The 22,500-nt window shown below is 50.2% G+C and overlaps 1 protein-coding gene across 1 annotated transcript in view; it reads right to left on the bottom strand.

Moving 5' to 3' along the window:
* The window catches only part of col7a1 (collagen, type VII, alpha 1), a 64,752-nt gene that overhangs the window by 25,809 nt on the left and 16,443 nt on the right, over positions 1-22,500 (bottom strand). Inside the window, exons 18-60 of the mRNA XM_079747680.1 lie at positions 22,218-22,340; positions 20,982-21,254; positions 20,332-20,475; positions 20,040-20,171; positions 19,496-19,642; positions 18,933-19,067; positions 17,247-17,396; positions 16,729-16,865; positions 16,433-16,559; positions 16,148-16,291; positions 15,168-15,337; positions 14,348-14,389; positions 13,602-13,628; positions 13,324-13,368; positions 13,041-13,154; positions 12,874-12,945; positions 12,264-12,299; positions 12,006-12,059; positions 11,570-11,644; positions 11,232-11,453; positions 10,018-10,089; positions 9,873-9,932; positions 9,746-9,781; positions 9,594-9,638; positions 8,558-8,602; positions 8,286-8,321; positions 8,120-8,155; positions 7,965-7,997; positions 7,651-7,722; positions 7,401-7,460; positions 7,222-7,257; positions 5,935-6,015; positions 5,301-5,336; positions 5,033-5,077; positions 4,799-4,870; positions 3,998-4,042; positions 3,827-3,862; positions 3,559-3,600; positions 2,882-2,962; positions 2,606-2,641; positions 2,283-2,318; positions 1,487-1,567; positions 1,329-1,364 (exon numbers count right to left, since the gene is read on the bottom strand). Of these exons, the coding sequence (XP_079603806.1) occupies positions 1,329-1,364; positions 1,487-1,567; positions 2,283-2,318; positions 2,606-2,641; positions 2,882-2,962; positions 3,559-3,600; positions 3,827-3,862; positions 3,998-4,042; positions 4,799-4,870; positions 5,033-5,077; positions 5,301-5,336; positions 5,935-6,015; positions 7,222-7,257; positions 7,401-7,460; positions 7,651-7,722; positions 7,965-7,997; positions 8,120-8,155; positions 8,286-8,321; positions 8,558-8,602; positions 9,594-9,638; positions 9,746-9,781; positions 9,873-9,932; positions 10,018-10,089; positions 11,232-11,453; positions 11,570-11,644; positions 12,006-12,059; positions 12,264-12,299; positions 12,874-12,945; positions 13,041-13,154; positions 13,324-13,368; positions 13,602-13,628; positions 14,348-14,389; positions 15,168-15,337; positions 16,148-16,291; positions 16,433-16,559; positions 16,729-16,865; positions 17,247-17,396; positions 18,933-19,067; positions 19,496-19,642; positions 20,040-20,171; positions 20,332-20,475; positions 20,982-21,254; positions 22,218-22,340 (3,527 nt within the window). The remainder of the gene's footprint in view (positions 1-1,328; positions 1,365-1,486; positions 1,568-2,282; positions 2,319-2,605; positions 2,642-2,881; positions 2,963-3,558; positions 3,601-3,826; positions 3,863-3,997; positions 4,043-4,798; positions 4,871-5,032; positions 5,078-5,300; positions 5,337-5,934; positions 6,016-7,221; positions 7,258-7,400; positions 7,461-7,650; positions 7,723-7,964; positions 7,998-8,119; positions 8,156-8,285; positions 8,322-8,557; positions 8,603-9,593; positions 9,639-9,745; positions 9,782-9,872; positions 9,933-10,017; positions 10,090-11,231; positions 11,454-11,569; positions 11,645-12,005; positions 12,060-12,263; positions 12,300-12,873; positions 12,946-13,040; positions 13,155-13,323; positions 13,369-13,601; positions 13,629-14,347; positions 14,390-15,167; positions 15,338-16,147; positions 16,292-16,432; positions 16,560-16,728; positions 16,866-17,246; positions 17,397-18,932; positions 19,068-19,495; positions 19,643-20,039; positions 20,172-20,331; positions 20,476-20,981; positions 21,255-22,217; positions 22,341-22,500) is intronic.

Genomic DNA, 22,500 nt, shown 5'->3' with positions numbered 1-22,500 from the left:
TGACACAAAATATTACAGCAGAAAATGATTGCATTGATTAAAAAAAGTGTTTCTTGAAAAAGCGTCTGTTGGATTCTCTGGTTGGATACAGCGTCCAAAGCAGAATTTGTGAGTGTGTTCCATTGAACATCCTGACTGACTCATCAGAACTAAGTCATCATCAGAGCTGGTTACTACACTATTCGAAGGCCATCTGATTTTATTTTGTCACTTTTGTCATGAACATAATTGAAACCTGTAGGAGAATGACCACTTCACCTCTTGGATGTGTGCAGTTGTATTCAAAGGAAGGCAGAAGTATTGAGGCATGCTGAAGTATCAGCTAATACTAAACACACACCCACTACAAGAACCACACACTAAACTATTAGCATGAATCCAGATGTTCACATGAATCCAGATGAATCCATGAATGGTGTGAGAGTGGGCTGTGGTAGGATCTGTACTCTTATACGGTACGAAAAAGAGACCTTTCAGCTTTCCGTTACTTCATGTTAAATTAGGCTCTATGAAATTTCATCGGTGGGCTATGTGAGCTATGTAAAGGGCAGAGTTTTACATAATGCAATGTCCTGTACTGTACACAATAACACTAATGCTAATATCCAGTGATTTATGAGTACGCCCTTTACCAAAATAATCTTAGCTCATCTATTATTCATTAATTGCACACAGTAGCATGTTCTATCCCCACATTCAAAGATTAAAGTTGTTTTGTAAACACAAGGCCCACCAAATGCTAAATGCTAATTTGGACCAAAGCAAACTAAATCTCTCAGCCCTCAAACCACAAACAGAGTCTATAGCTGGCAGCGTGGCAATGAGCCTCCTCCTCTTGGAAGTAAACCAACACAAGGCCAGCGGTAGACAAGGTTGTCTGGTACTCTTCTCTGTGTGTGGAGTCAAGCTCTCCTCTGTAAAGTAATATATAAACGGGATGCTTCTGGTGGACAGAGAGGAACGTATTGAGGGAGGCAGAGATTAATGACCAAGCAAATCATTCATTAAAAACATGGAGCAGGTGTGTCAGTGTCCGATTAGATTAATATGATGGTTAAGGATGGATTAATGGATGCTTGTTTGGTTCCACTGAGGGGAAATCAATTTGAATTGGGTGAACGATGGTTTAAGCTGTCATTCAAGCTCTCCATAGGATTTCTACCACAGTCACCGGCCTCCACAGCTCTGATCTCTGGGACCACCTCCCCACCCTACCAAGTCCCTGGTGTCGCCTCAACAGGTGGAAGCATTACAGAGTTTTATGGCAATTACCTGTGTGTGTGTGTGTGTGTGTGTGCGGGTGTGCGTGTGGGTGTTTATGTACTCACATCGCGTCCTGGATTGCCCAGCTTCCCAGCGTCTCCCTGAGGACACACAGCATCTTTAAACTCTTTTCATAACCGTTCTCATGTGTGTTCAGTCTCCATTTTTAGGCCTTTTAAAAGTTTGGCAGCATTAAGATTCAGAAGGAAAAGAATGAGTTCACCTGCTGGCCAGAGGGCCCGACCGGCCCTGGTTTACCGTCCAGACCGGCTCGTCCATCCAGACCAGAAGCACCTCGCTCCCCCTTCGGTCAGACACAGGCGGTCAGACACTGGGGACAGGCTAACACTAGCCCTAACCCTAACCCAAGGCTAACACTAACCCTAACCCTAACCCAAGGCTAACACTAGCCCTAACCCTAACGTTAACCCAAGGCTAACACTAACCCTAACCCAAGGCTAACACTAACCCTAACCCCCAAGGATAACACTTACCCTAACCCTAACCTTAACCCAAGGCTAACACTAACCATAACCCTAACCTTAACCCAATGCTAACAATAGGCTAACCTAGCCCTAAGGCTAACGTTAACCCTAGACTAACACTTACCCTAGACTTACCCTAGGCTAACCCTCACATTAGACTAACCCTAACTCTGGACTAACCCTAACCCAAGGCTAACCCTAACCCTAGGCTGACCCTATGCTTACCCCAGACTAACCCTATGCTAACAGTAGGCCAACCCTAACCCTAGACTAACACTAACTCTGGACTAACTCTAACCCAAGGCTAACTCTAACCCTAGGCACACCCTAACCCTAACCCTAGACTAACCCGAGGCTTAACCTAACCCTAGACTAACCCAAGGCTAACCCTAACCCTAGGCTAACCCTATGTTAACCCTAACCCTAGGCTAACCCTATGCCAACCCTTATGCAGACGCTGTCTGTCTCAGGCACCAGAATGACTTCTATCATCATCATGAGACTGAGGAGGCTGAAGCAGGGTCCGGCCCCTACCTTCTCCCCAGGGGTTCCTCGTTCTCCACTGTCGCCCTGGGGGGCAGAAGGGAAGTAAGAGTAACTGTTAGAGGAAGGGGGGTCATTCACAACAGGGGGATTCTGCACTTTAAAACAAAATGCATTAACTAATATACTAACTAATATAACTAATATGCTAACTAATTTAACAAATAAACTAACCAATATAACTAGTATTCTAACTAATATAATACACTAACTAGTATAGCTAATATACTAACTAATAAAACTAGTATCCTAACTAATTTAATTAATATAATTAGTATACTAACTAATATAACTAATTTAACTATTATACTCACTCTGGCGCCCACGGGTCCACGCTGCCCCTCAACACCCTGACAGGGGGCAGAAAACACCAATCAGTAGCCACGCCATTTAGTAACCACAGCAACCATAACCACGCCCACCATAACCACGCCAACCAGTAACCACGCCATTTAGTAACAGCGGCAACCATAACCACACCAGTCATAATCCAACCATAACCAGACCAGTCCTAACCCCAGGAGGGGGTGCCAGTGCCCAGGTCAGAGGGGTCGGACCGGGCGTGTGTCTGACGGTCGGTCCTCACTCACCCGTATCCCTGGGGCTCCGGGGCCCCCGGCCGCGCCCTGGGGCCCCTTGCTGCCGTGCTCTCCGGGGTCGCCTGCGTCTCCCTGGGGACCCAAACATTGCAGGTTAGAGAGCAAGGGAAGGTGGAGTAGCTCAGTGTCTATGTGGTAAGGGTGGTGCTAAGGGAAGGTGGTGTAGCTCAGTGTCTATGTGGTAAGGGTGGTGCTAAGGGAAGGTGGTGTAGCTCAGTGTCTATGTGGTAAGGGTGGTGCTAAGGGAAGGTGGTGTAGCTCAGTGTCTATGTGGTAAGGGTGGTGCTAAGGGAAGGTGGTGTAGCTCAGTGTCTATGTGGTAAGGGTGGTGCTAAGGGAAGGTGGTATAGCTCAGTGTCTATTGGGTAAGGGTGGTGCTAAGGGAAGGTGGTGTAGCTCATTGTCAATGTATTAAGGGTGGTGCTAAGCTGTGGGTAGCCGTGTATAAAGCCATGGGTTCGATCCCGGGGGGTCCAATGAATTGACTTTAAGCTAGTGACTCTAGAGGGTAAAGAAGATCTACTGAAAGGTGATGGGGAGAGTTATAGACCTGTCGACAACATCAGATTATTAGTTGTTTGTGCAGCCGTCCACATTAATCATAGATAATACGTGAAACGGCAACAAATCTTTTGGGGATGGTTTGGATCTGATAAAGGAGAGCGTACCTTGTCTCCTCGTTCTCCTTTCAGCTGAGGCATGAGGTCCAGCTGATGGGACAGAGTTAGGGTTAGGTTAGGCTGGGGTTAGGTTAGGCTGGGGTTAGGTTTGGGTTCGGGTCATCAGAGCCATGGGGACACAGTCCAGTGCCCTTCATCATTCATGTTTATGAATTCATATTAAAGTTATGGGCAGGGCCCATAACTTTCATAATAGAACCAATGAATAAAATCTGAATATTTATATAAAAATCAACGTGAATATACGATTCCTCACCACTTTTCCAGGCGGTCCAGCAGGACCTGGGGCCCCCTGCAAGAAAAGAGGAGAACACAACAATATAAACGATATAAACACACAGACACACACACAGACACAGACACACACACACACACACACACACACACACACACACACACACACACACACACACACACAAACACACACCTCGTCTCCTTTATCCCCTCTTGGTCCGGTAACTCCAGGACTTCCCTGCAACCAGACATAGATGATCAATACACTCTGATACCTGCTGATCAACTTTACAGCACCAGACATAGATGATCAATACACTCTGATACCTGCTAATCAACTTTACAGTACCAGACATAGATGATCAATACACTCTGATACCTGCTGATCAACTTTACAGTACCAGACATAGAGGATCAATGCACTCTGATACCTGCTGATCAACTTTACAGTACCAGACATAGGGGATCAATACACTCTGATACCTGCTGATCAACTTTACAGTACAAGACATAGAGGATCAATACACTCTAATACCTGCTGATCAACTTTACAGTACCGGACATAGTGGATCAATACACTCTGATACCTGCTGATCAACTTTACAGTACCAGACATAGAGGATCAATACACTCTAATACCTGTTGAAGCTCCGTTACAGTTGGTTCTAAACCAGTTTGGTGATTAACCAGTACCAAACCAGACATAGCTGGATCATTACAACGATTCCAGTGGAGTAAACTTGGGGTACCTTGGTAAACTTGGGGTACTATAGTAAACATTGGGTAGTGTAGTAAACTTTGGGTACTGGCTTCCTTGGGGCACTATGGTCAACATGGGTTACCTTAGTAAACGTGGGGTACCTTAGTAAACTTGGGGTACGAAAGTTAACATAGGGTACTATCGTAAACTTGGGCTACTGTAGTAAACTTGAGGTACTATAGTAAAATTGGGGTACTATAGTAATATTGGGATGCTATAGTGAAGTTGTCTCACGTTTCGCCCGCCAAGCCCTGGGTCTCCGGGGTCCCCTTTGTCGCCGAGTCGTCCAGACTGACCCGCCAAGCCCTGGAGAGACGGCATGTCATTATCCAGGGGATGTTACTCTGCAGCAGTTCACTAGCCAAGCAACAGGTTAACACACTATGGATGGCGCTGGTGAAGCTAAACACAATACTATAGTAGAAATGATGATTTGGTTTGGAGCATCGACACTTAGTCATAAAATACCCTTAGTCCTCTCTCGCCATTCTTTCCTGGAAGACCAGACTCCCCCTGGTGGTGAAACAGGGTCAGAACAGAAAAAGAAAATTAGTAACAAGAGGTTACCCTGAGTAAATCTTGACATGTCAGCATAATCCCATCGAAGATGAGTGTTAAAATAATTACAAAATGAACATTACTTTGACGATAGGGGCTCCAAAGGTGTCTAACTGGTTATAGAGGTGGAGAAGGAATGAGTCTGCAGGACTGAGCAGATGATAAAACAAAGACTTACAGGAGTGCCCTCCTCCCCTCGTTCTCCTTTCTCCCCCTGTAACACAAACGTGGATCATGAGTGAACCACTGTTAGGCGACCAGTCACCTCATTTACAACCAGAGAGCTCTGGGCTTTAGAAAGGCAACTTTGAGAACACGTCACATGACTTTACCTCTGTGGTGGCATCTTTGGAAAGGCGTTGGGGAGAATGAGAAAGCCACCATGGGACAGTTAGACGTCTCAAGCAAGATGATGAACCCGGCTATGAGCTAACTAGAACTAAACTTAAAGAGGTTGCACGATAAAGAGCTGTCGTTGAAGATGAGATTCCGCGCTCATCCCTCCGCTAGTCGGGACTAACTGCTGAATGGACCGCATTTATACAGCGCTTCTGTTACCAGCGCGTTACAATACTGCCTCGTTCCCGTTCACCAACGTTCACCTATTCATACACACATTCACATTCACAGGTGTCTCTGACACTGATCTAGGAGTAGCATAGGAATCAAACTAGTTTCAGTTCAGTTTGAATAAGTCATTGCGGCCGGCTGAAGGTCCCAAGGCTGTCCTAGATATATAATATAACGGAAAAACATATTTCATGTATCTATAATGTCTAGTTGGCTCTGTGAGACTGAAGGAATCGTCCAACCTGCTTCCCGACAAGGCCGTTCTTTCCTGGGAGTCCGGGCCGGCCGTTCTCCCCTCGCTCCCCTGGATCCCCGGAGTCCCCCTGAAAAAGAGCCAGGGGTCAGACCTCTGGAGGTGGACCTTCTGGTCAGACCTCTAGAGGTGGACCTTCTGGTCAGACCTCTGAAGGTGGACCTTCTGTTCAGACCTCTGGAGGTGGACCTTCTGGTCAGACCTCTGAAGGTGGACCTTCTGGTCAGACCTCTGGAGGTGGACCTTCTGGTCAGACCTCTGGAGGTGGACCTTCTGGTCAGACCTCTGGAGGTGGACCTTCTGATAAGACCTTCTGGTCAGACCTCTGGAGGTGGACCTTCTGGTCTGACCTCTGGAGGTGGACCTTCTGATTAGACCTTCTGGTCAGACCTCTGGAGGTGGACCTTCTGGTTGGACCTTCTGGTCAGACTTTCTGGTTAGACCCTCTGGTCAGATGTCTGGAGATAGACCTTCTGGTTAGACCTCTGGAGGTAGACCTTCTGGTCAGACTTTCTGGTTAGACTCTCTGGTCAGATGTCTGGAGATGGACCTTCTGGTTAGACCTTCTGGTTAGACCTCTGGAGGTAGACCTTCTGGTCAGACTTTCTGGTTAGACCCTCTGGTCAGATGTCTGGAGATAGACCATCTGGTTAGACCTTCTGGTCAGGCTGTCTATCTTTGTTTGCATGCACACCTTGTGAATATTTTCGGAGTAATTTATATAGTTTGATAAGTATGTTTCATGGTTTGCCTAATGTCTAGAACATAAAAGATCATATCGTTATTTTTATTTCTTATATAGTCTACCAGTTGAGATTAGTCATCAATATTGTTCATTACCAAGAAATCTGCCTCAAATTCCTTATTGAAATTATTATTAATTAAAATAATTGATGTGGCTATCTATATCATTCCTGAGGTCAAGCCTCAGGAAGCTGAGTAATGTGATGAAGTACCAGAACCATAGAGAATGTTTCATCCGAACAAATCGGATCTGAATACAGTCTTTCAGAGTAAACCCTAATGGCTTGGGGTATTAATCATCGTCTCTTGTTATCAGCGTTTATCGGGGGACTCCAGCAGAGAGGGAGAGTGGTTTAAGCTCCACAACGCTCCCCGCCCCCTTCCCCTTGGTGCTGTCCCTGAACATCCCTATTCATGGGCTGAATAATCACAAGGGCCACCGCCTGGCCTGCATTGGAGCTGTGGTACTTAAGTCTGACAGCATCACCAGATGGTAACAGGTGAGCTTCAGGGGGGGGGTCAGCCTCAGTACCTTTGCTCCCGGCTTGCCGCTAAGGCCCGCAGAACCCTGGGGAAGAAAGCAGAATATGAGAAGAAGAGAACGACCCCAACTGACGTTCAGCTCGGAATAATTCATACACAACAGAGGATGATAATAGCTTGAGTTAGCTGTCTTCTAAGTAGCGCTAGAACACCCCCCCTTGTACTGACCCGATCTCCAGGCTCTCCCTTGACTCCAGGTTGGCCCGGAGCTCCGGAGCCAGGCGAGCCCTTCAGAACCAAACACACTTCAGGTTAGAAGAGGAACACGCTGACGTACCTTCACAGCTTCATTATCAGATATGGAGTATGACACTGTCCTTCTCCTTATGCGACAAGCCCTCTACAGTGGACCCAGCCTGGACCCCCAGGCCTCCTGTGTGTGCTCCCAGGCGGCCCCGCCCTCCAGAAGGAAGCTCACCTTGTCCCCCTTCCCACCGGGGGTCCCGTTCTCCGCGGCGGGCCCCTCGGGGCCAGCAGGGCCTCGCTCGCCCTGGGAGGAGAGAAGACGTTCGTCACTGGGAGGTCAGCGTGTGGGTGAGATGTTTGACCTCAGCGTGGAGGTCAGCGTGTGTGGGAGATGTTTGACCTCAGCGTGTGGGTGAGATGTTTGACCTCAGCGTGGAGGTCAGTGTGTGTGGGAGATGTTTGGCCTCAGCGTTGAGGTCAGTGTGTGTGGGAGATGTTTGACCTCAGCGTGTGGGTGAGATGTTTGTCTTTGGAGGTGAAGCCTACCTGGTCCCCTTTCTTCCCCATGAGGCCAGGACCCTGGATGGGACAAACAAACATCATCACTTTCATGATCATCGTCTTCCAATCTGCCATGGGGTGGACTCACACTCTGACATCAAACGATGAAATGAGGACCAATATTGGATTGCATTGCTTACGGTTCTGCCAGGTTCTCCGCGCGCTCCCTCGTTTCCCTGTGAGAAAACAACGGGATGAGCTACGGCAGCACAGCATGTGGTCGCTGAAGAGACATCAGTGTCTGAGCTCACAACAGGATCTGCTCATGCGGTTAGTGAAGAGGCGTCCCTCGATGACTGGACCTACCTTCTCGCCCTGCGGTCCACTGGACCCTGGAAGCCCCTGGAGACAAACAGAGAGTCAGGGAAGGAATGCACCTTTAACGCTCGGCCTCAGAGCAACTGAACCAGTCCCATCTTTATCTTTTTATCTATATCTATATCGAGGGAGAGGGAGAGGGAGAGGGAGGGAGAGAGGGAGAGAGACAGAGATAGACAGAGAGAGAGAGAGACAGAGAGAGAGACAGAGACAGAGAGAGTGATGGAGCCTCAGCAGGGAGCCTCTGGTCAGCCACTTACCCGGAGTCCTGCTGTGCCCGTCAGCCCTGGTTTGCCCGACTCCCCCTGTGAGACATATTAGAGAGACAGAGAGGAGGTAGACCGTGGGGCTAGGTATACACTCTCTCCTCGTACATACTCACTCTCTCCCTGCATAAACTCACTCTCTCCTCATCCTCCCCGTATATACTCACTCTCTCCTCACTTTCTCCTCACTCTCTCCCCCTATATACTCACTCTCACCTCACTCTATCCTCTTTCTCTCCCCGTATATACTCACTCTCTCCTCACTCTCTCCCCTATATACACTCACTCTCACCTCACTCTATCCTCTGTCTCTCCCTGTATATACTCACTCTCTCCTCACTCTCTCCTCATCCTCCCTGTATATACTCACTCTCTCCCCCTATATACTCACTCTCACCTCACTCTATCCTCACTCTCTCCCCATATATACTCACTCTCACCTCACTCTATCCTCACTCTCTCCCAGTACATACTCACTCTCTCTGTATATACTCAATCTCTCCTCAATCTCTCCTCTCTCTCTCCCCGTATATACTCACTCTCACTCTCTCCTGTACATACTCACTCTCTCCCTGAATATACTCACTCTCTCCCCGTGTATACTCACTCTCACTCTCTCCTGTACATACTCACGCTCTCCCTGAATATACTCACTCTCTCCCCGTGTATACTCACTCTCACTCTCTCCTGTACATACTCACTCTCTCCCTGAATATACTCACTCTCTCCCCGTACATACTCACTCACTCCTCACTCTCTCCTCACACTCTCTCCCATTAGATACTCACTCTCTCCCCAGCTTCCCCGGCCGGTCCCCGGTCGCCCTGAAACAGCAGACAGCAAAGTGTTTGAGACAGAGACCCGTACGCTGACCACCTGATGGGTCACCTAGGATCCAGCAGTCCTACTGTGTTGCAGAAGAACCTCTGATCCAGCAGTCTTACTGTGTTACAGCAGAACCTCTGATCCAGCATGTTATCTATGTAAAAGCCGGCCTACCGGACGGCAGAATGTGTGTCATGCGACTCACCCGGTCCCCTTTGGCCCCGCCTTCGCCCGGCTGACCGCGGTCTCCCTGTCAGGAGAAGCAGAGTGTTGATCATACCGCTCCACACACACACCTGGAGGTCTGACCCTAACCCTAACCCCCCCCTGGAGGTCGGACCCAGCCCCCCGTCTCACCTTGGTGCCCGTCTCCCCGGAGGGCCCCCGCGGCCCCTAGGACACAAGAACACGCCTTTAGAAAACCAGCCAGGGCATCAACAGAGATACATGAAGAGGAGCCAGGTGGGGTGAGGTGGTCACCCACCCTGTCTCCTGGTTCTCCGGCCCTCCCTGCTGGGCCTGGCAGCCCCTCGGCGCTCTCCCCCTGAGGAACACAGAGAGATGGACACCACTCAGAGTCTCTGTGCTGACGGCATGGGAGGCTGAGAGGAGCGTCCTGCAGACCGTACCTTGTCTCCTTTGGGGCCCGCCGCCCCCGCCAGCCCTCGGGGGCCCTGTGGCCCCATAGGGCCCGTCGCACCCTGGGGAGAAATAGACAAATTCACTCAATGGCCTGCACAGAGAGTCTCTCTCTCTCTCTCTCTCTCTCTCTCTCTCTCTCTCTCTCTCTCTCTCTCTCATCAGAGCGGCGTGAGTGATTGACAGCTTACCGTGGAGCCCTTGTCCCCGACCCCGGCCCCCCCCCCCCCCGCTCCCTGGCGGCCCCTGTAGAGGACAGACAGGAGGAGGAATCCTTAAAGCAGGAGAGGGCACCTCCTGGTAAGACATGCTAATGTAGCGAGACTCACCCTCTCTCCGGTGCTGCCCTTGTCCCCCTGCGCGCGCACACACACACACACACACACACACACACACACACACACACACACACACACACACACACACACACACACACACACACACACACACAGAACAAAAACACAGGGAAACAGTTAATAATGTCCAAAAGCGACCGTAAGGCAACGCGATGAGAGAGACCTCGGAAAAAAAGGAAGGGAAAGAGGAGATTAAAAAGAGAAGAAAAGAGATGACATTAAAAAGCTGCTTTCTTAGTTCATCCTACCACAACCTTGATAACAGAGAGAAAGGTCTTCACACGCACACACACGCACACACACACACACACACACACACACACACACACGCACGCACGCACGCACGCACACACACACACACACACCACACGTCTGGAGAGCCAACATCAGGGCCTATGCAGAGCAAGAGATGATGGTTGTCAAGGAAACGGTCCAAACGATAAAGACTGGGTCGGGTCAGCCTTCAGACCCCCGCCCCCCCCCCCCCCCCTCAGGGCCATCGTCCAGCATTCTCTCTGTGCGCCGGCGTCTTGTTTCAACTGTTGTGAGAAAGCGTGTGAGTCCTCTCCCCCAGCCAGAGAGAGGAGGCCGCTCTGCTGCCCCCTCAGGATCGGGGGAGGAACTCCTCCAGTGCTCAGCGTCTCCTATGTCCTCCCAGCGCCCCAAGCCATTTAAGAAAGGATTCAAATTGGTCAATGGAGGAGAGGAGAGGAGAGAGGAGGAAGGGGAGGAGAAGAGAGGAGACAGGAGGGAGGAGAGAGGAAAGGAGAGAGAAGAGAGGAGAGAGGAGGAGCGGAGAGAGGAGAGAGGAGAGAGGAGAGAGGAGAGAGGAGAGAGGAGGAAAGGAGAGAGGAGAGAGGAGAGAGGAGAGAGGACGGAGGAGAGAGGAGATGAGAGAAGAGGAGAGAGGAGAGAGGAGAGAGGAGAGAGGAGAGAAGAGACCGGGGAGAATGAACCTTGATGAAGACGCCTTGTGCTCCTGGAAGTCCGGGCCGTCCATCTTGTCCCGGGATTCCGGGCGAGCCGGTGAATCCCTTGGCGCCGTTGCTGCCTGGCAGGCCCAAGGACCCCTGGGGAGAGACAGAGACCCCCAGGGCTGATGAGCACGACTGGGACACCGTGGGTCCGTTCTGCAGCAGTGCCATCCAGATAAAGGATTCAGGACAGAACCAGAGGCCTCCCTCACCGGTATTCCTGGGATCCCGGGCTCGCCTTTCCTCCCTGGAAGACCGACACCAGACAGCACTGAGCCTGGCTCCCCCTGGGGAGAAGCAGGGGGCAGATAGAAGAGTGGATGTGTGGATATATATAGATCTAACTATCTATATAGATCCATCCATAGATCCATCTACAGATCCTCTATCTATCTATATCTATCTATAGATCTATCCATCTAGATAGATCCATCTTTATATCCATCCATAGATCCATCAATAGACCCTCTATCTATCTATCCATATAGATCTATCTATAGTTTCATCAATAGATCCTCTATATATCTATATAGATCGATCTATAGAGATCCATCTTTATATCCATCTATAGATCCTTCCAGTCATCTATCTATCTATAACTATCTATATATCTATATGGCAGCCATGATCCCAACCCCTCCCACTCACCCTCTCCCCTCGGTCCCCCTTTGATCCCGATGTTCCGGCCAGTCCGCGCTCTCCCTGCAGGACAAGAGAGGACACTGCATCAGACTGCATCAGACTGCATCACACTGCATCACACTGCTTCACACTGCATCACACTGCACCACACTGCATTACACTGTTTCACACTGCATCACACTGCATCACACTGCTTCACACTGCATCACACTGCATCACACGGCATAACATCTAATGGAGCGCAGTGAAACCAGCTGTACATACCGGATCCCCTCTGACCCCAGGGAGGCCCGCCACGCCCTGGAGGAAGACAGAGGTCACATGATATCATCGTCATCATCACTAGAGCTCTGAACCTTCATCAACATCATCATCATCATCATCATCAGTGAATAGAGCTCTAAACCTTCATCATCATCATCACTCTTCAGATGAATAGAGCACTGAACCTTCATCATCATCATCATCATCATCACTTAGAGCTCTGAACCTTCATCATCATCATCATCATCTTCATCATCATCAATACTTCAGGTGGATAAAGCTCTGAACGTTCAACATCATCATCATCACTTAGAGCTCTGAACCTTCATCATCATCATCATCATCATCAATACTTCAGGTGGATAAAGCTCTGAGCGTTCTTCATCATCATCATCACTTAGAGCTCTGACCCTTCATCATCATCATCATCATCATCATCACTACAGGTGGATAAAGCTCTGAACCTTCATCATCATCATCAGTTAGAGCTCTGAACCTTCATCATTATCATCATCATCACTTCAGGTGGAGAGAGCTCTGAATCTTCTTCATCATCATCATCATCATCATCATCACTTCAGGTGGAGTAGAGCTGAAGTGTTCTCCTTACCGGCACCCCCGCCCCCCCAGGAGACCCTGAGCGTCCGGGCAGGCCGGGGTTCCCATCGATGCCCGGGAAGCCCTGGTCAGAGGGAGAGCCGCAGGTTAGAGACCAAGACCGGACCTCAGTGTGTCCTCAGGTGATGTTGTTCTGTCTGAGTGGGACCCTGTACTCACCCTCTCCCCCTTCTCCCCCCTCAGCCCAGCTTGGGGCCCGTCCACCCGGCCTGGGGGCCCCTGACGTCCCTCCGGGCCCCGGAGGCCCTCGCGTCCAGGCAGCCCGTCGCGGCCCTGTGATAGATAAATAGATACAACCTTAGTAACACAGACACATTAATACACCGAAACACACACATTAAGACAAAGAGACATACATTAAGGCACACAGACACACACATTAGGACACAGAGACACATTATGAGGTGCAGGGTGATCAGGAAGGACTGAATGAGGAACTCACAGGTTCTCCCTTGCGTGCGTCGAGTCCGTCTCGCCCTCTCTCCCCCTGAGGAGACAACCAGCGGATAGGGAGAATGGTCAAAGGGAGAAGCAGCTCCTTCCTGAAAATAAACCTAAAACACCTACTAAAGAGATCTGCGTAGAGATTGCTCAGGTACTTTTTGTTCTACGTCCTTAAACTATGGTCTGTAAGGACGTTGAGCGATGATCACCGGAGAAACCTCCTGTTAGAAAACCTTCCACACTGCTCCTTTATCATTAGATAAGAAACAGACTCACCTTCTGTCCACGGTCCCCCCTTTCACCCTTCAAGAGAAACACATCACAAAGGCTTTAGTACCCAAACACAAAGACTTCCAGAAAACCAGAAACACATCACATGTGGTGGTTATTGCAGTGTACTGGTACATCACACCAGATGTTGCAGTGTACTGGTACATCACACCAGATGTTGCAGTGTACTGGTACATCACACCAGATGTTGCAGTGTACTGGTACATCACACCAGATGTTGCAGTGTACTGGTACATTACACCAGATTTACAGTGTACTGGTACATCACACCAGATGTTGCAGTATACTGGTACATCACACCAGATGTTACAGTGTACTGGTACATCACACCAGATGTTGCAGTGTACTGGTACATCGTTACATCACACCAGATGTTGCAGTGTACTGGTATGTTGTTACATCACACCAGATGTTACAGTGTACTGGTACGTTGTTACATCACACCAGATGTTACAGTGTACTGGTACATCACACCAGATGTTGCAGTGTACTGGTACATCCCACCAGATGTTAAAGTGTACTGGTACGTTGTTACATCCCACCAGATGTTGCAGTATACATCACATCGCAGAGCGCCTCCATTTTGGAAGCCTAAGGGCATTGGAGTGTTAGTTATTACATTGGTAGCGATGGTTTTAGGCCATTGTTTAGTAATTCATTGTGAAAAGATTTATCATTAGTATCGGCAACCAAAACTCCCATGATGCATTTGGTGTAAAATAGGAACTCACCTGAGGGCACTGGACTGTGCACTGCTCTGTCTCTCCAGTCTTCTGCAACAAAGAGAAGAAAACTCAGGTCCTCGTGGTCTCGTGGTGCTGCCCCAGACATTCAAGGTATTTACACACCACCTCATTCACTTATTAACTCCCCTACACTGATGAAGCATGAATGGGCTTTATACGTGAGCCAATGTTTATTTTGGTGCGTTTCTCTTTTGCTGCCTCTGTGATTTTATGCCCCGAAATCTAACTTGACTTGGCTCAGCTTGTTTCAAATACTTCCAATGCTGTAGTACACGAAGCAGATATGGCAATAAAGTAATATCAAAAACAAATTTTATTTTTGTTTTGCTTTAAAAATAGTTTAGTTGTGTTTAAATGCATGCTGCTTTTACTGCTCAGACTCAGCTTTCTGCTTCCTCATCAGAGCTTCCTCATTAAGAGTTTCACAATAAAAGCCTCCTCATTAAGAGCTTCTTCATTAAGAGCCTCCTCATTAAGATCTTCCTCATTAAGAAATTCCTCATTAAGAGCTTCCTCCAGAGAGCTTCACAATTAGAGCTTCCTAAATAAGAGCATCTCAATACGTTCTTCCTCATTAAGAACTTCCTCATTAAGAGCTTCACAATAAGAGCTTCCTCATCAAAGCTTTCTCATTAAGAGCCTCTTCATTAGAGGCTCCTCATTAAGAGTTTTCTCGTTAAGAGCTTCCTCCTAAGAGCTTCACAATAAGAGCTTCCTCATTAAGTGCTTCCTCGTTAAGAGCTTCCTATTTAAGAGCTTCCTCGTTAAGAGCCTCCTCCTTGTTAAGAGCTTCCTCCCGCCCTACCACTGGTATTCTGGCGATGCCACACAGCAGGCCGGCCAGGTCTGAGTGCAGCGCTCCGAGCTGGGCCGCGTCCCGCGTGGTCAGCAGGTTCTGGGGGCTCTGGTCCGTCACCGCCCGCCGCAGCTCCAGCTCGTCAGCCCGCCCCAAGCCCACCGCCAGCACCGTCACACCTGGCCCGGGAGCGAGGCATTCAACCCCTCACTTACTGCTGTTCATTACGATTAAATCCCTTCTAAGGGTCTGTGAGCGAGAGGGATGCTGGGACTTTAGGAAGTCCTCAAATCCCAGGCCATTTATTCAAAAGAACAATAAGCTCTGAAGGGCATCACAACCTTGCAATGAGCACCTCCATGTTGGAAACATTGGTTCCAGTTACTTTTGGTAGTAATGGTTTTAGGTCATGGTCATTAATCATGCAATGATTTGTAATTAAGAAAGACTTTAGTTTGGATAGTTGATTTATTTAACAATGGCCATGCACATTTAGCTATGAATCTAATGTACATCTGCAGTCCGTGAGTGGGAAGAGATTCAAACCATAAATTAGAATACAATCTATCAAACCAATACATTTAGGGCACACAGAGTAGAACACATACAAAACAACAATGACAGCGCTAGCTGGAGAGGGATGATAGCCTACATGATGCTCTGACAGCGCTAGCTGGAGCCTACCTGATGCTCTGACAGTGCTAGCTGGAGCAGTGATGTTAGCCTACCTGATGCTCTGACAGCGCTAGCTGGAGAGTGATGTTATCCTACCTGATGCTCTGACAGTGCTAGCTGGAGCAGTGATGTTATCCTACCTGATGCTCTGACAGTGCTAGCTGGAGCAATGATGTTATCCTACCTGATGCTCTGAAAGTGCTAGCTGGAGCAGTGATGTTAGCCTACCTGATGCTCTGACAGCGCTAGCTGGAGAGTGATGTTATCCTACCTGATGCTCTGACAGTGCTAGCTTGAGAGTGATGTTAGCCTACCTGATGCCCTGAGAGCGCTAGCTGGCCCGGTGATGCTGTCGCTGGATTTGCTGTCTGAGATGATGACCACGGCCCCTGGCACCCTGGCCCTTCGCCCTGATGAGGACCTTAGTAGGACCTGACTCGTGAATGTCAGCGCCTGGCCTGCAGAGGGAGACACAGAGCTGAGTACAGACTTGAACCTGACTCATGAATGTTAGCGACTGGCCTGCAGAGGGAGACAGAGAGCTTAGTACAGACTTCGACTGCCAAATTCAGCCAGGTGAGGGGTTAAAAACCACTAACCGATGTTATTGCCCGATGTGTCGTCAAAAGGTGTGGCCAGGATTTCTTGTAACAGCGTCTCTTGGTTGCTATGGCGATTGAGCAGGAACCAGACTTTGGGTCTGGAACTATACACCACAACTCCCACCTGAAGACACGAGGAATCCCAAGCAAGCTAGAACACACTTCAACCATAAACAGAGGAAAACAGGCCCCAAAATACAGTTTATACCGTACTGTTTACAGGCAACTTCAGTAGGTATATACTCATCATGTTTTATCATATGCTCTTTTATCCTGATTCCCAGGACACAGACCTGAGAGTCGCGGGCTCCGAGGGTGACCAGCGACCCGGCGGCGCTGGTCAGGAGGGCCAACAGATGCTCCCTCAGGCCAGCCCGGTCCTGGGACGCTGGGACCAGGAAGACCACGTCCAGACGGCCCCCGACACACACTGCACAGGGACAGAGGGGATGGCTAAGGGGTCGGGCCCGTGGAGAGCGACTGGTCGCATGTCAATGTATTTTGTGGTATGCATGGTTTATGGTTATTGCATTTATGGGGTTATTTTGGAAAAGTCTATAAAATATCCTTAATTCTGATTGCTCAAGGTTGGCAAGTATGTGTGTGTGTGTGCGTGCGTGTGTGCGTGTGTGTGTGTGTGTGTGGGTGTGTGTGTGTGTGTGGGGGGGGTGGGGGGGTGTCTGTGTCCGTGAGTGTGCGTGTCTGTGTCTGCGTCTGTGTGAGAGTGTGTGTCTGTGTCTGTGTCTCTGTCTGTGTCTGTGTCTGTGCGTGTGTGCGCGCGTGTGCGTGTGTGTGTGTGTGCGTGTGTTACCGGTGCGTTCCTCCACAGAGGCTTCGGGCCCCAGGCCGCGGGCGCCGTTGGCCTGCAGGGTGAAGCGGTACCGCTGGCCCAGACGGAGGCCGGTCACCCGGTAGGAGCGGTAGGAGGCGGGCAGCGTGAGGGACTGGCCCGGCGACGCGTCTGAAGGGGCATCACAGACACAGAGCATCAGACACGGAGCATCAGAGACGTGGAGCTCAGAGACATGGAGGAGCATCAGACACGGAGCATCGGACGCTCTCCAAGCGCCTCGGTTTACAGGGTCACAGGCTTAAAGACCCATCCGAGTGTTGATTTGAAACCTTTACAGACACTTTGGTTTACAGTCTACTAAGGCTGGCTGAGCTGTGGTGGGCGGTTACCCTCGGAGAGATCCATGCCTCCAGCATAAAGATCACTCCTAAAGCCAGATTAGTGAGACTGAATCAGGGCAGTGAGGTGTAGTGATGGGGTGAGACCTAAACAGTGGAGTGAGGTGTAGTGATGGCGTGAGACTCAAACAGGGGAGTGAGGTGTAGTGATGGGGTGAGACTCAACCAGCGGAGTGAGGTGTAGTGATGGGTTGAGACTCAACCAGCGGAGTGAGGTGTAGTGATGGGGTGAGACTCAACCAGCGGAGTGAGGTGTAGTGATGGACTGAGACTCAAACAGGGGAGTGAGGTGTAGTGATGGGTGAGACTCAACCAGGGGAGTGAGGTGTAGTGATGGGGTGAGCCTCAACCATGGGAGTGAGGTGTAGTGATGGGGTGAGACTCAAACAGGGGAGTGAGGTGTAGTGATGGGGTGAGACTCAACCAGTGGAGTGAGGTGTAGTGATGGGGTGAGACTCAACCAGCGGAGTGAGGTGTAGTGATGGACTGAGACTCAAACAGGGGAGTGAGGTGTAGTGATGGGTGAGACTCAACCAGGGGAGTGAGGTGTAGTGATGGGGTGAGCCTCAACCAGGGGAGTGAGGTGTAGTGATGGAGTGAGACTCAACCAGCAGAGTGAGGTGTAGTGATGGGGTGAGACTCAACCAGGGGAGTGAGGTGTAGTGATGGGGTGAGACTCAAACAGGGGAGTGAGGTGTAGTGATGGGGTGAGACTCAACCAGCGGAGTGAGGTGTAGTGATGGTGTGAGACTCAACCAGCGGAGTGAGGTGTAGTGATGGACTGAGACTCAAACAGGGGAGTGAGGTGTAGTGATGGGTGAGACTCAACCAGGGGAGTGAGGTGTAGTTATGGGGTGAGCCTCAACCATGGGAGTGAAGTGTAGTGATGGGGTGAGACTCAAACAGGGGAGTCAGGTGTAGTGATGGGGTGAGACTCAACCAGTGGAGTGAGGTGTAGTGATGGGGTGAGACTCAACCAGCGGAGTGAGGTGTAGTGATGGACTGAGACTCAAACAGGGGAGTGAGGTGTAGTGATGGGTGAGACTCAACCAGGGGAGTGAGGTGTAGTGATGGGGTGAGCCTCAACCAGGGGAGTGAGGTGTAGTGATGGAGTGAGACTCAACCAGCGGAGTGAGGTGTAGTGATGGGGTGAGACTCAACCAGCGGAGTGAGGTGCAGTGATGGGGTGAGACTCAACCAGCAGAGTGAAGTGTAGTGATGGGGTGAGACTCAACCAGGGGAGTGAGGTATAGTGATAGGGTGAGACTCAACCAGCGGAGTGAGGTGTAGTGATGTAATGACTTGCCTCCATCCCTCCTCCAGCTCAGGTAGTACCCGGTTGCCTCGGGGACCGGGACCCAGCCCAGCAGGACCTCCGTCTCCGTAACCTCGGCAACGCGCAGACCGGTCACCGCTTGCGTGGGCGTCGCCGGGCCCACCGCTGTGTCGACCAATAGCAGCAGCACAAACACAACACAGATGTACACAGAAGTACTTGTTGCGCAGATGACAAATAAACTATCTTGAATCTTGAACATGTGCTGAGATCATGTGCTAGCCTTAAGCATGTGGCTCAGTGTTTTGAGGCCATGTGCTAGCATGTAGCATGTAGCTCAGTGTTTTGAGGTCATGCGCTAGCATGTAGCATATGGCTCAGCGTGTTGAGGTCATGTGCTAGCCTTTAGAATGTAGCTCAATTTGTTGAGGTCATGTACTAGCATGTAGCTGAGTGTGTTGAGGTCATGTACTAGCATGGAGCATGTAGCTCAGTGTGTTGAGGTCATGTACTAGCATGGAGCTCAGTGCGTTGAGGTCATGCACTAGCCTGTATTATGTAGCTCAGTAGCCTGTTGTCTAGTGTCGACTCACGCGTGGTGACCCGGACCGAGACGGGGGAGCCCTCCCGGTTCTGGACCAGGGCCATGACCTGGACCTCGTACTGTGCTCCCGGGTCCAGACGGTCCAGCTCCACTGAGGTCACGTCTCCCCCAACCAACCGCCGGCTCTCCTCTCCGCCTACAGGACGGGACAGAGGGGCTGACAGTGAGCTTCAGGACAGACAGCTGAGCTTCAGGACGAACAGTAAGCTTCAGGACAGACAGTGAGCTTCAGGACAGACAGTGAGCTTCAGGACACACAGTGAGCTTCAAGACAGACAGCTGAGCTTCAGGACGGACAGTGAGCTTCAGGACAGACAGTGAGCTGCAGGACAGACAGTGAGCTGCAGGAGAGACAGCTGAGCTGCAGGACAGACAGCTGAGCTGCCTGGTTTCAATGAACAACAAACGAGAAAGGAAATATGTGCTTTGCAAAGATGACAGGAGGTCTCAAATCCAAACTGAACTCAGACGTCCTGTTTACAGTCTATGAAGCGTCTACATGCTCCGTGTCGGGCCGTGTGTGAGAGTCCTACCGTCAACCCTTCTCCAGGTCACGCGGTAGGCCGTTGCTCCCTGCACTCCCACCCAGGTCACCCGGATCACCTCGTCGTTGGGCTCCTGCACCTGGAGCGAGGTCACCGTCCCCACCGCCAGCTGGTCAGTCTCTGCACAAGAACTCACGTTAAGGCTTCGGCCCGGAGAGGACTCACAACGTCATGCTCCTCCCACGGTGCACGCCGTGTGGCGTTCGTCCCTGACACGCTGGTCTGAACCCATGGAACAAACATCCCAAATTCAGCTGGAGGGGTCAGGGGTCAGACGTACCGGTCCGAACGTTGAGCGAGACGGGGTTCCCCTCCCGAGAGCCGGCCAGCGTGTACACAGACACCCTGTAGGCAGAGTCCGCCTGCAGCCCATCGATGGAGAAGGAGGTGGTGTCGGCAGCCACACTACGAGTGACCTCCACACCTGCATGAAGACACACACACAGGAAAATACCTCTGTAAGCTATGAACAGTGTGACCTATGATCACTGTTACCTCTGAACTGTAACCTATGATCACTGTAAGCTATGAACACTGTAAGCTATGATCACTGTTACCTCTGTACTTTTCCCCAATGATCACTGTTACTTCTATACTGTAACCTATGATCACTGTTACGTCTGTACTGTAACCTATGATCACTGTAACCTATGATCACTGTTACCTCGGTACTGTAACCTCTGAACACTGTAGCCTATGATCACTTTAACCTATGTACTTAAACCTATATACTGTAACCACTGTTAAAGATGTTGTAACTTCTATGAGGCCAATGGAGCCCTGATAAGTCACAGGTAACCTGTATAAAACATGAATCGTCTACGTTGACGTTAAGATGTTTCTAAGCCACTTTCTTAAATTCAGCCACTGGATTTATAAAACCGCTGGACAATGTGGCAGCAGCGGCCGTCCAATCAGGACGGGACGTACCGTCGTCACGGCGCCAGACCACCCTGTATCCCGTGGCCCGGGAGTACGGCGACCAGGAGATGCGTATCCTCTGCGACGAGGCCTCGACCACGCGGAGGCCGGACACGCCCCCGCCGTTGGCGTTGGCGTTGGTGCGGGCGGAGAGGGTGGCCGCCTCCCCCACGCGCTGCCCTGCCACCGCCGCCACGCCCACCACCAGAGGCTCGTCAGGCTGGAGGCCCTCGATGGTGAAGACCGTCACCTCCGAACCCAGGACCCGGACCTGCTCCTCACCTACACAGGGGTCAGAGGTCAGACTGCTCCTCACCTACACAGGGGTCAGAGGTCAGACTGCTCCTCACCTACACAGGGGTCAGAGGTCAGACTGCTCCTCATCTACACAGGGGTCAGAGGTCAGACCTCAGGAGGAACCTGCTCCTCATCTTCACAGAGGTCATTGGTCAGACCTCAGGAGGAACCTGCTCCTCATCTACCCAGAGGTCAGAGGTCAGCACTCTAGAGGAACCTGCTCCTCTTCCACACAGAGCAACACGAACTTCATATAACACAGGAGGAGGTCCGAACCTGCTCCTCACAGGAGGATGTCAGAACCTGCTCCTCATCTACAGGAGGAGGTCAGAACCTGCTTCTCACAGGAGGAGGTCAGAACCTGCTCCTCACAGGAGGAGGTCAGAACCTGCTCCTCACAGGAGGTCAGAACCTGCTCCTCACAGGAGGTAAGAACCTGCTCCTCATCTACAGTGGGAGGTCAGAACCTGCTCCTCACAGGAGGAGGTCAGAACCTGCTCCTCACAGGAGGACCTCATCCACAAGCGAGGGACCTTGTGCTGATGGGACATGAGTGGAAGATGATGGGAAGATGGAGAAAGTGGAAGGGAAGATGAACGAAGAGTTAGGGAGATGAGGGAAGAGGAGGGAGATAAGGGAAGAGGAGGGAGATAAGGGAAGAGGAGGGAGATAAGGGAAGAGGAAGGCAGATGGAGATGAAAGAACCTGTTTGGACTGGCATAGGCGGGGAGGAGAGGAGTGAAGGGTTTTATATTCCTCATCAAAACAAGATGATTCAATGAATGCATTTCACGTTAGATACATCTTTAATACACCTGCTTTGAGGTTTTCTGTGTAACAAAAATGTGGATATAAAAACAATAGACAATGTATATTTATAAATTTACCTGTACACATATATGTGGAGTTCTGTTCACATCTAAAGGAAACATGAAAGAAGCGACTCACTGTTGCCTTGTCTCCACGTTACTCGGTAACCCGTTGCCCCGGTAACACCCAGCCAGCCAATACGCATTCTCCGACTGTTAAGATGAATCACTCTGAGATCACTGATCCTCCCAACACCTTGCTCTGAAACAAGAGATAGAGAGATGGGAGGATGACAGAGTTGGTTAGTTTCAATTATCTTGTATTCCATGTCATTAACTAGACAGAAGAACTAGAGAAATCTGGTTGGTTGGTTGTGTGTGTGTTTGTGTATGTGTGTTTGTGTGTGTTTGTTTGTATGCTT

The sequence above is a fragment of the Pollachius pollachius genome (genome assembly GCF_949987615.1).
Source record: "Pollachius pollachius genome assembly, chromosome: 12".
NCBI lineage: Eukaryota > Metazoa > Chordata > Actinopteri > Gadiformes > Gadidae > Pollachius > Pollachius pollachius.
Note: the sequence above shows the minus strand (reverse complement) of the source record. Positions and strands in the feature narration are given on the sequence as shown.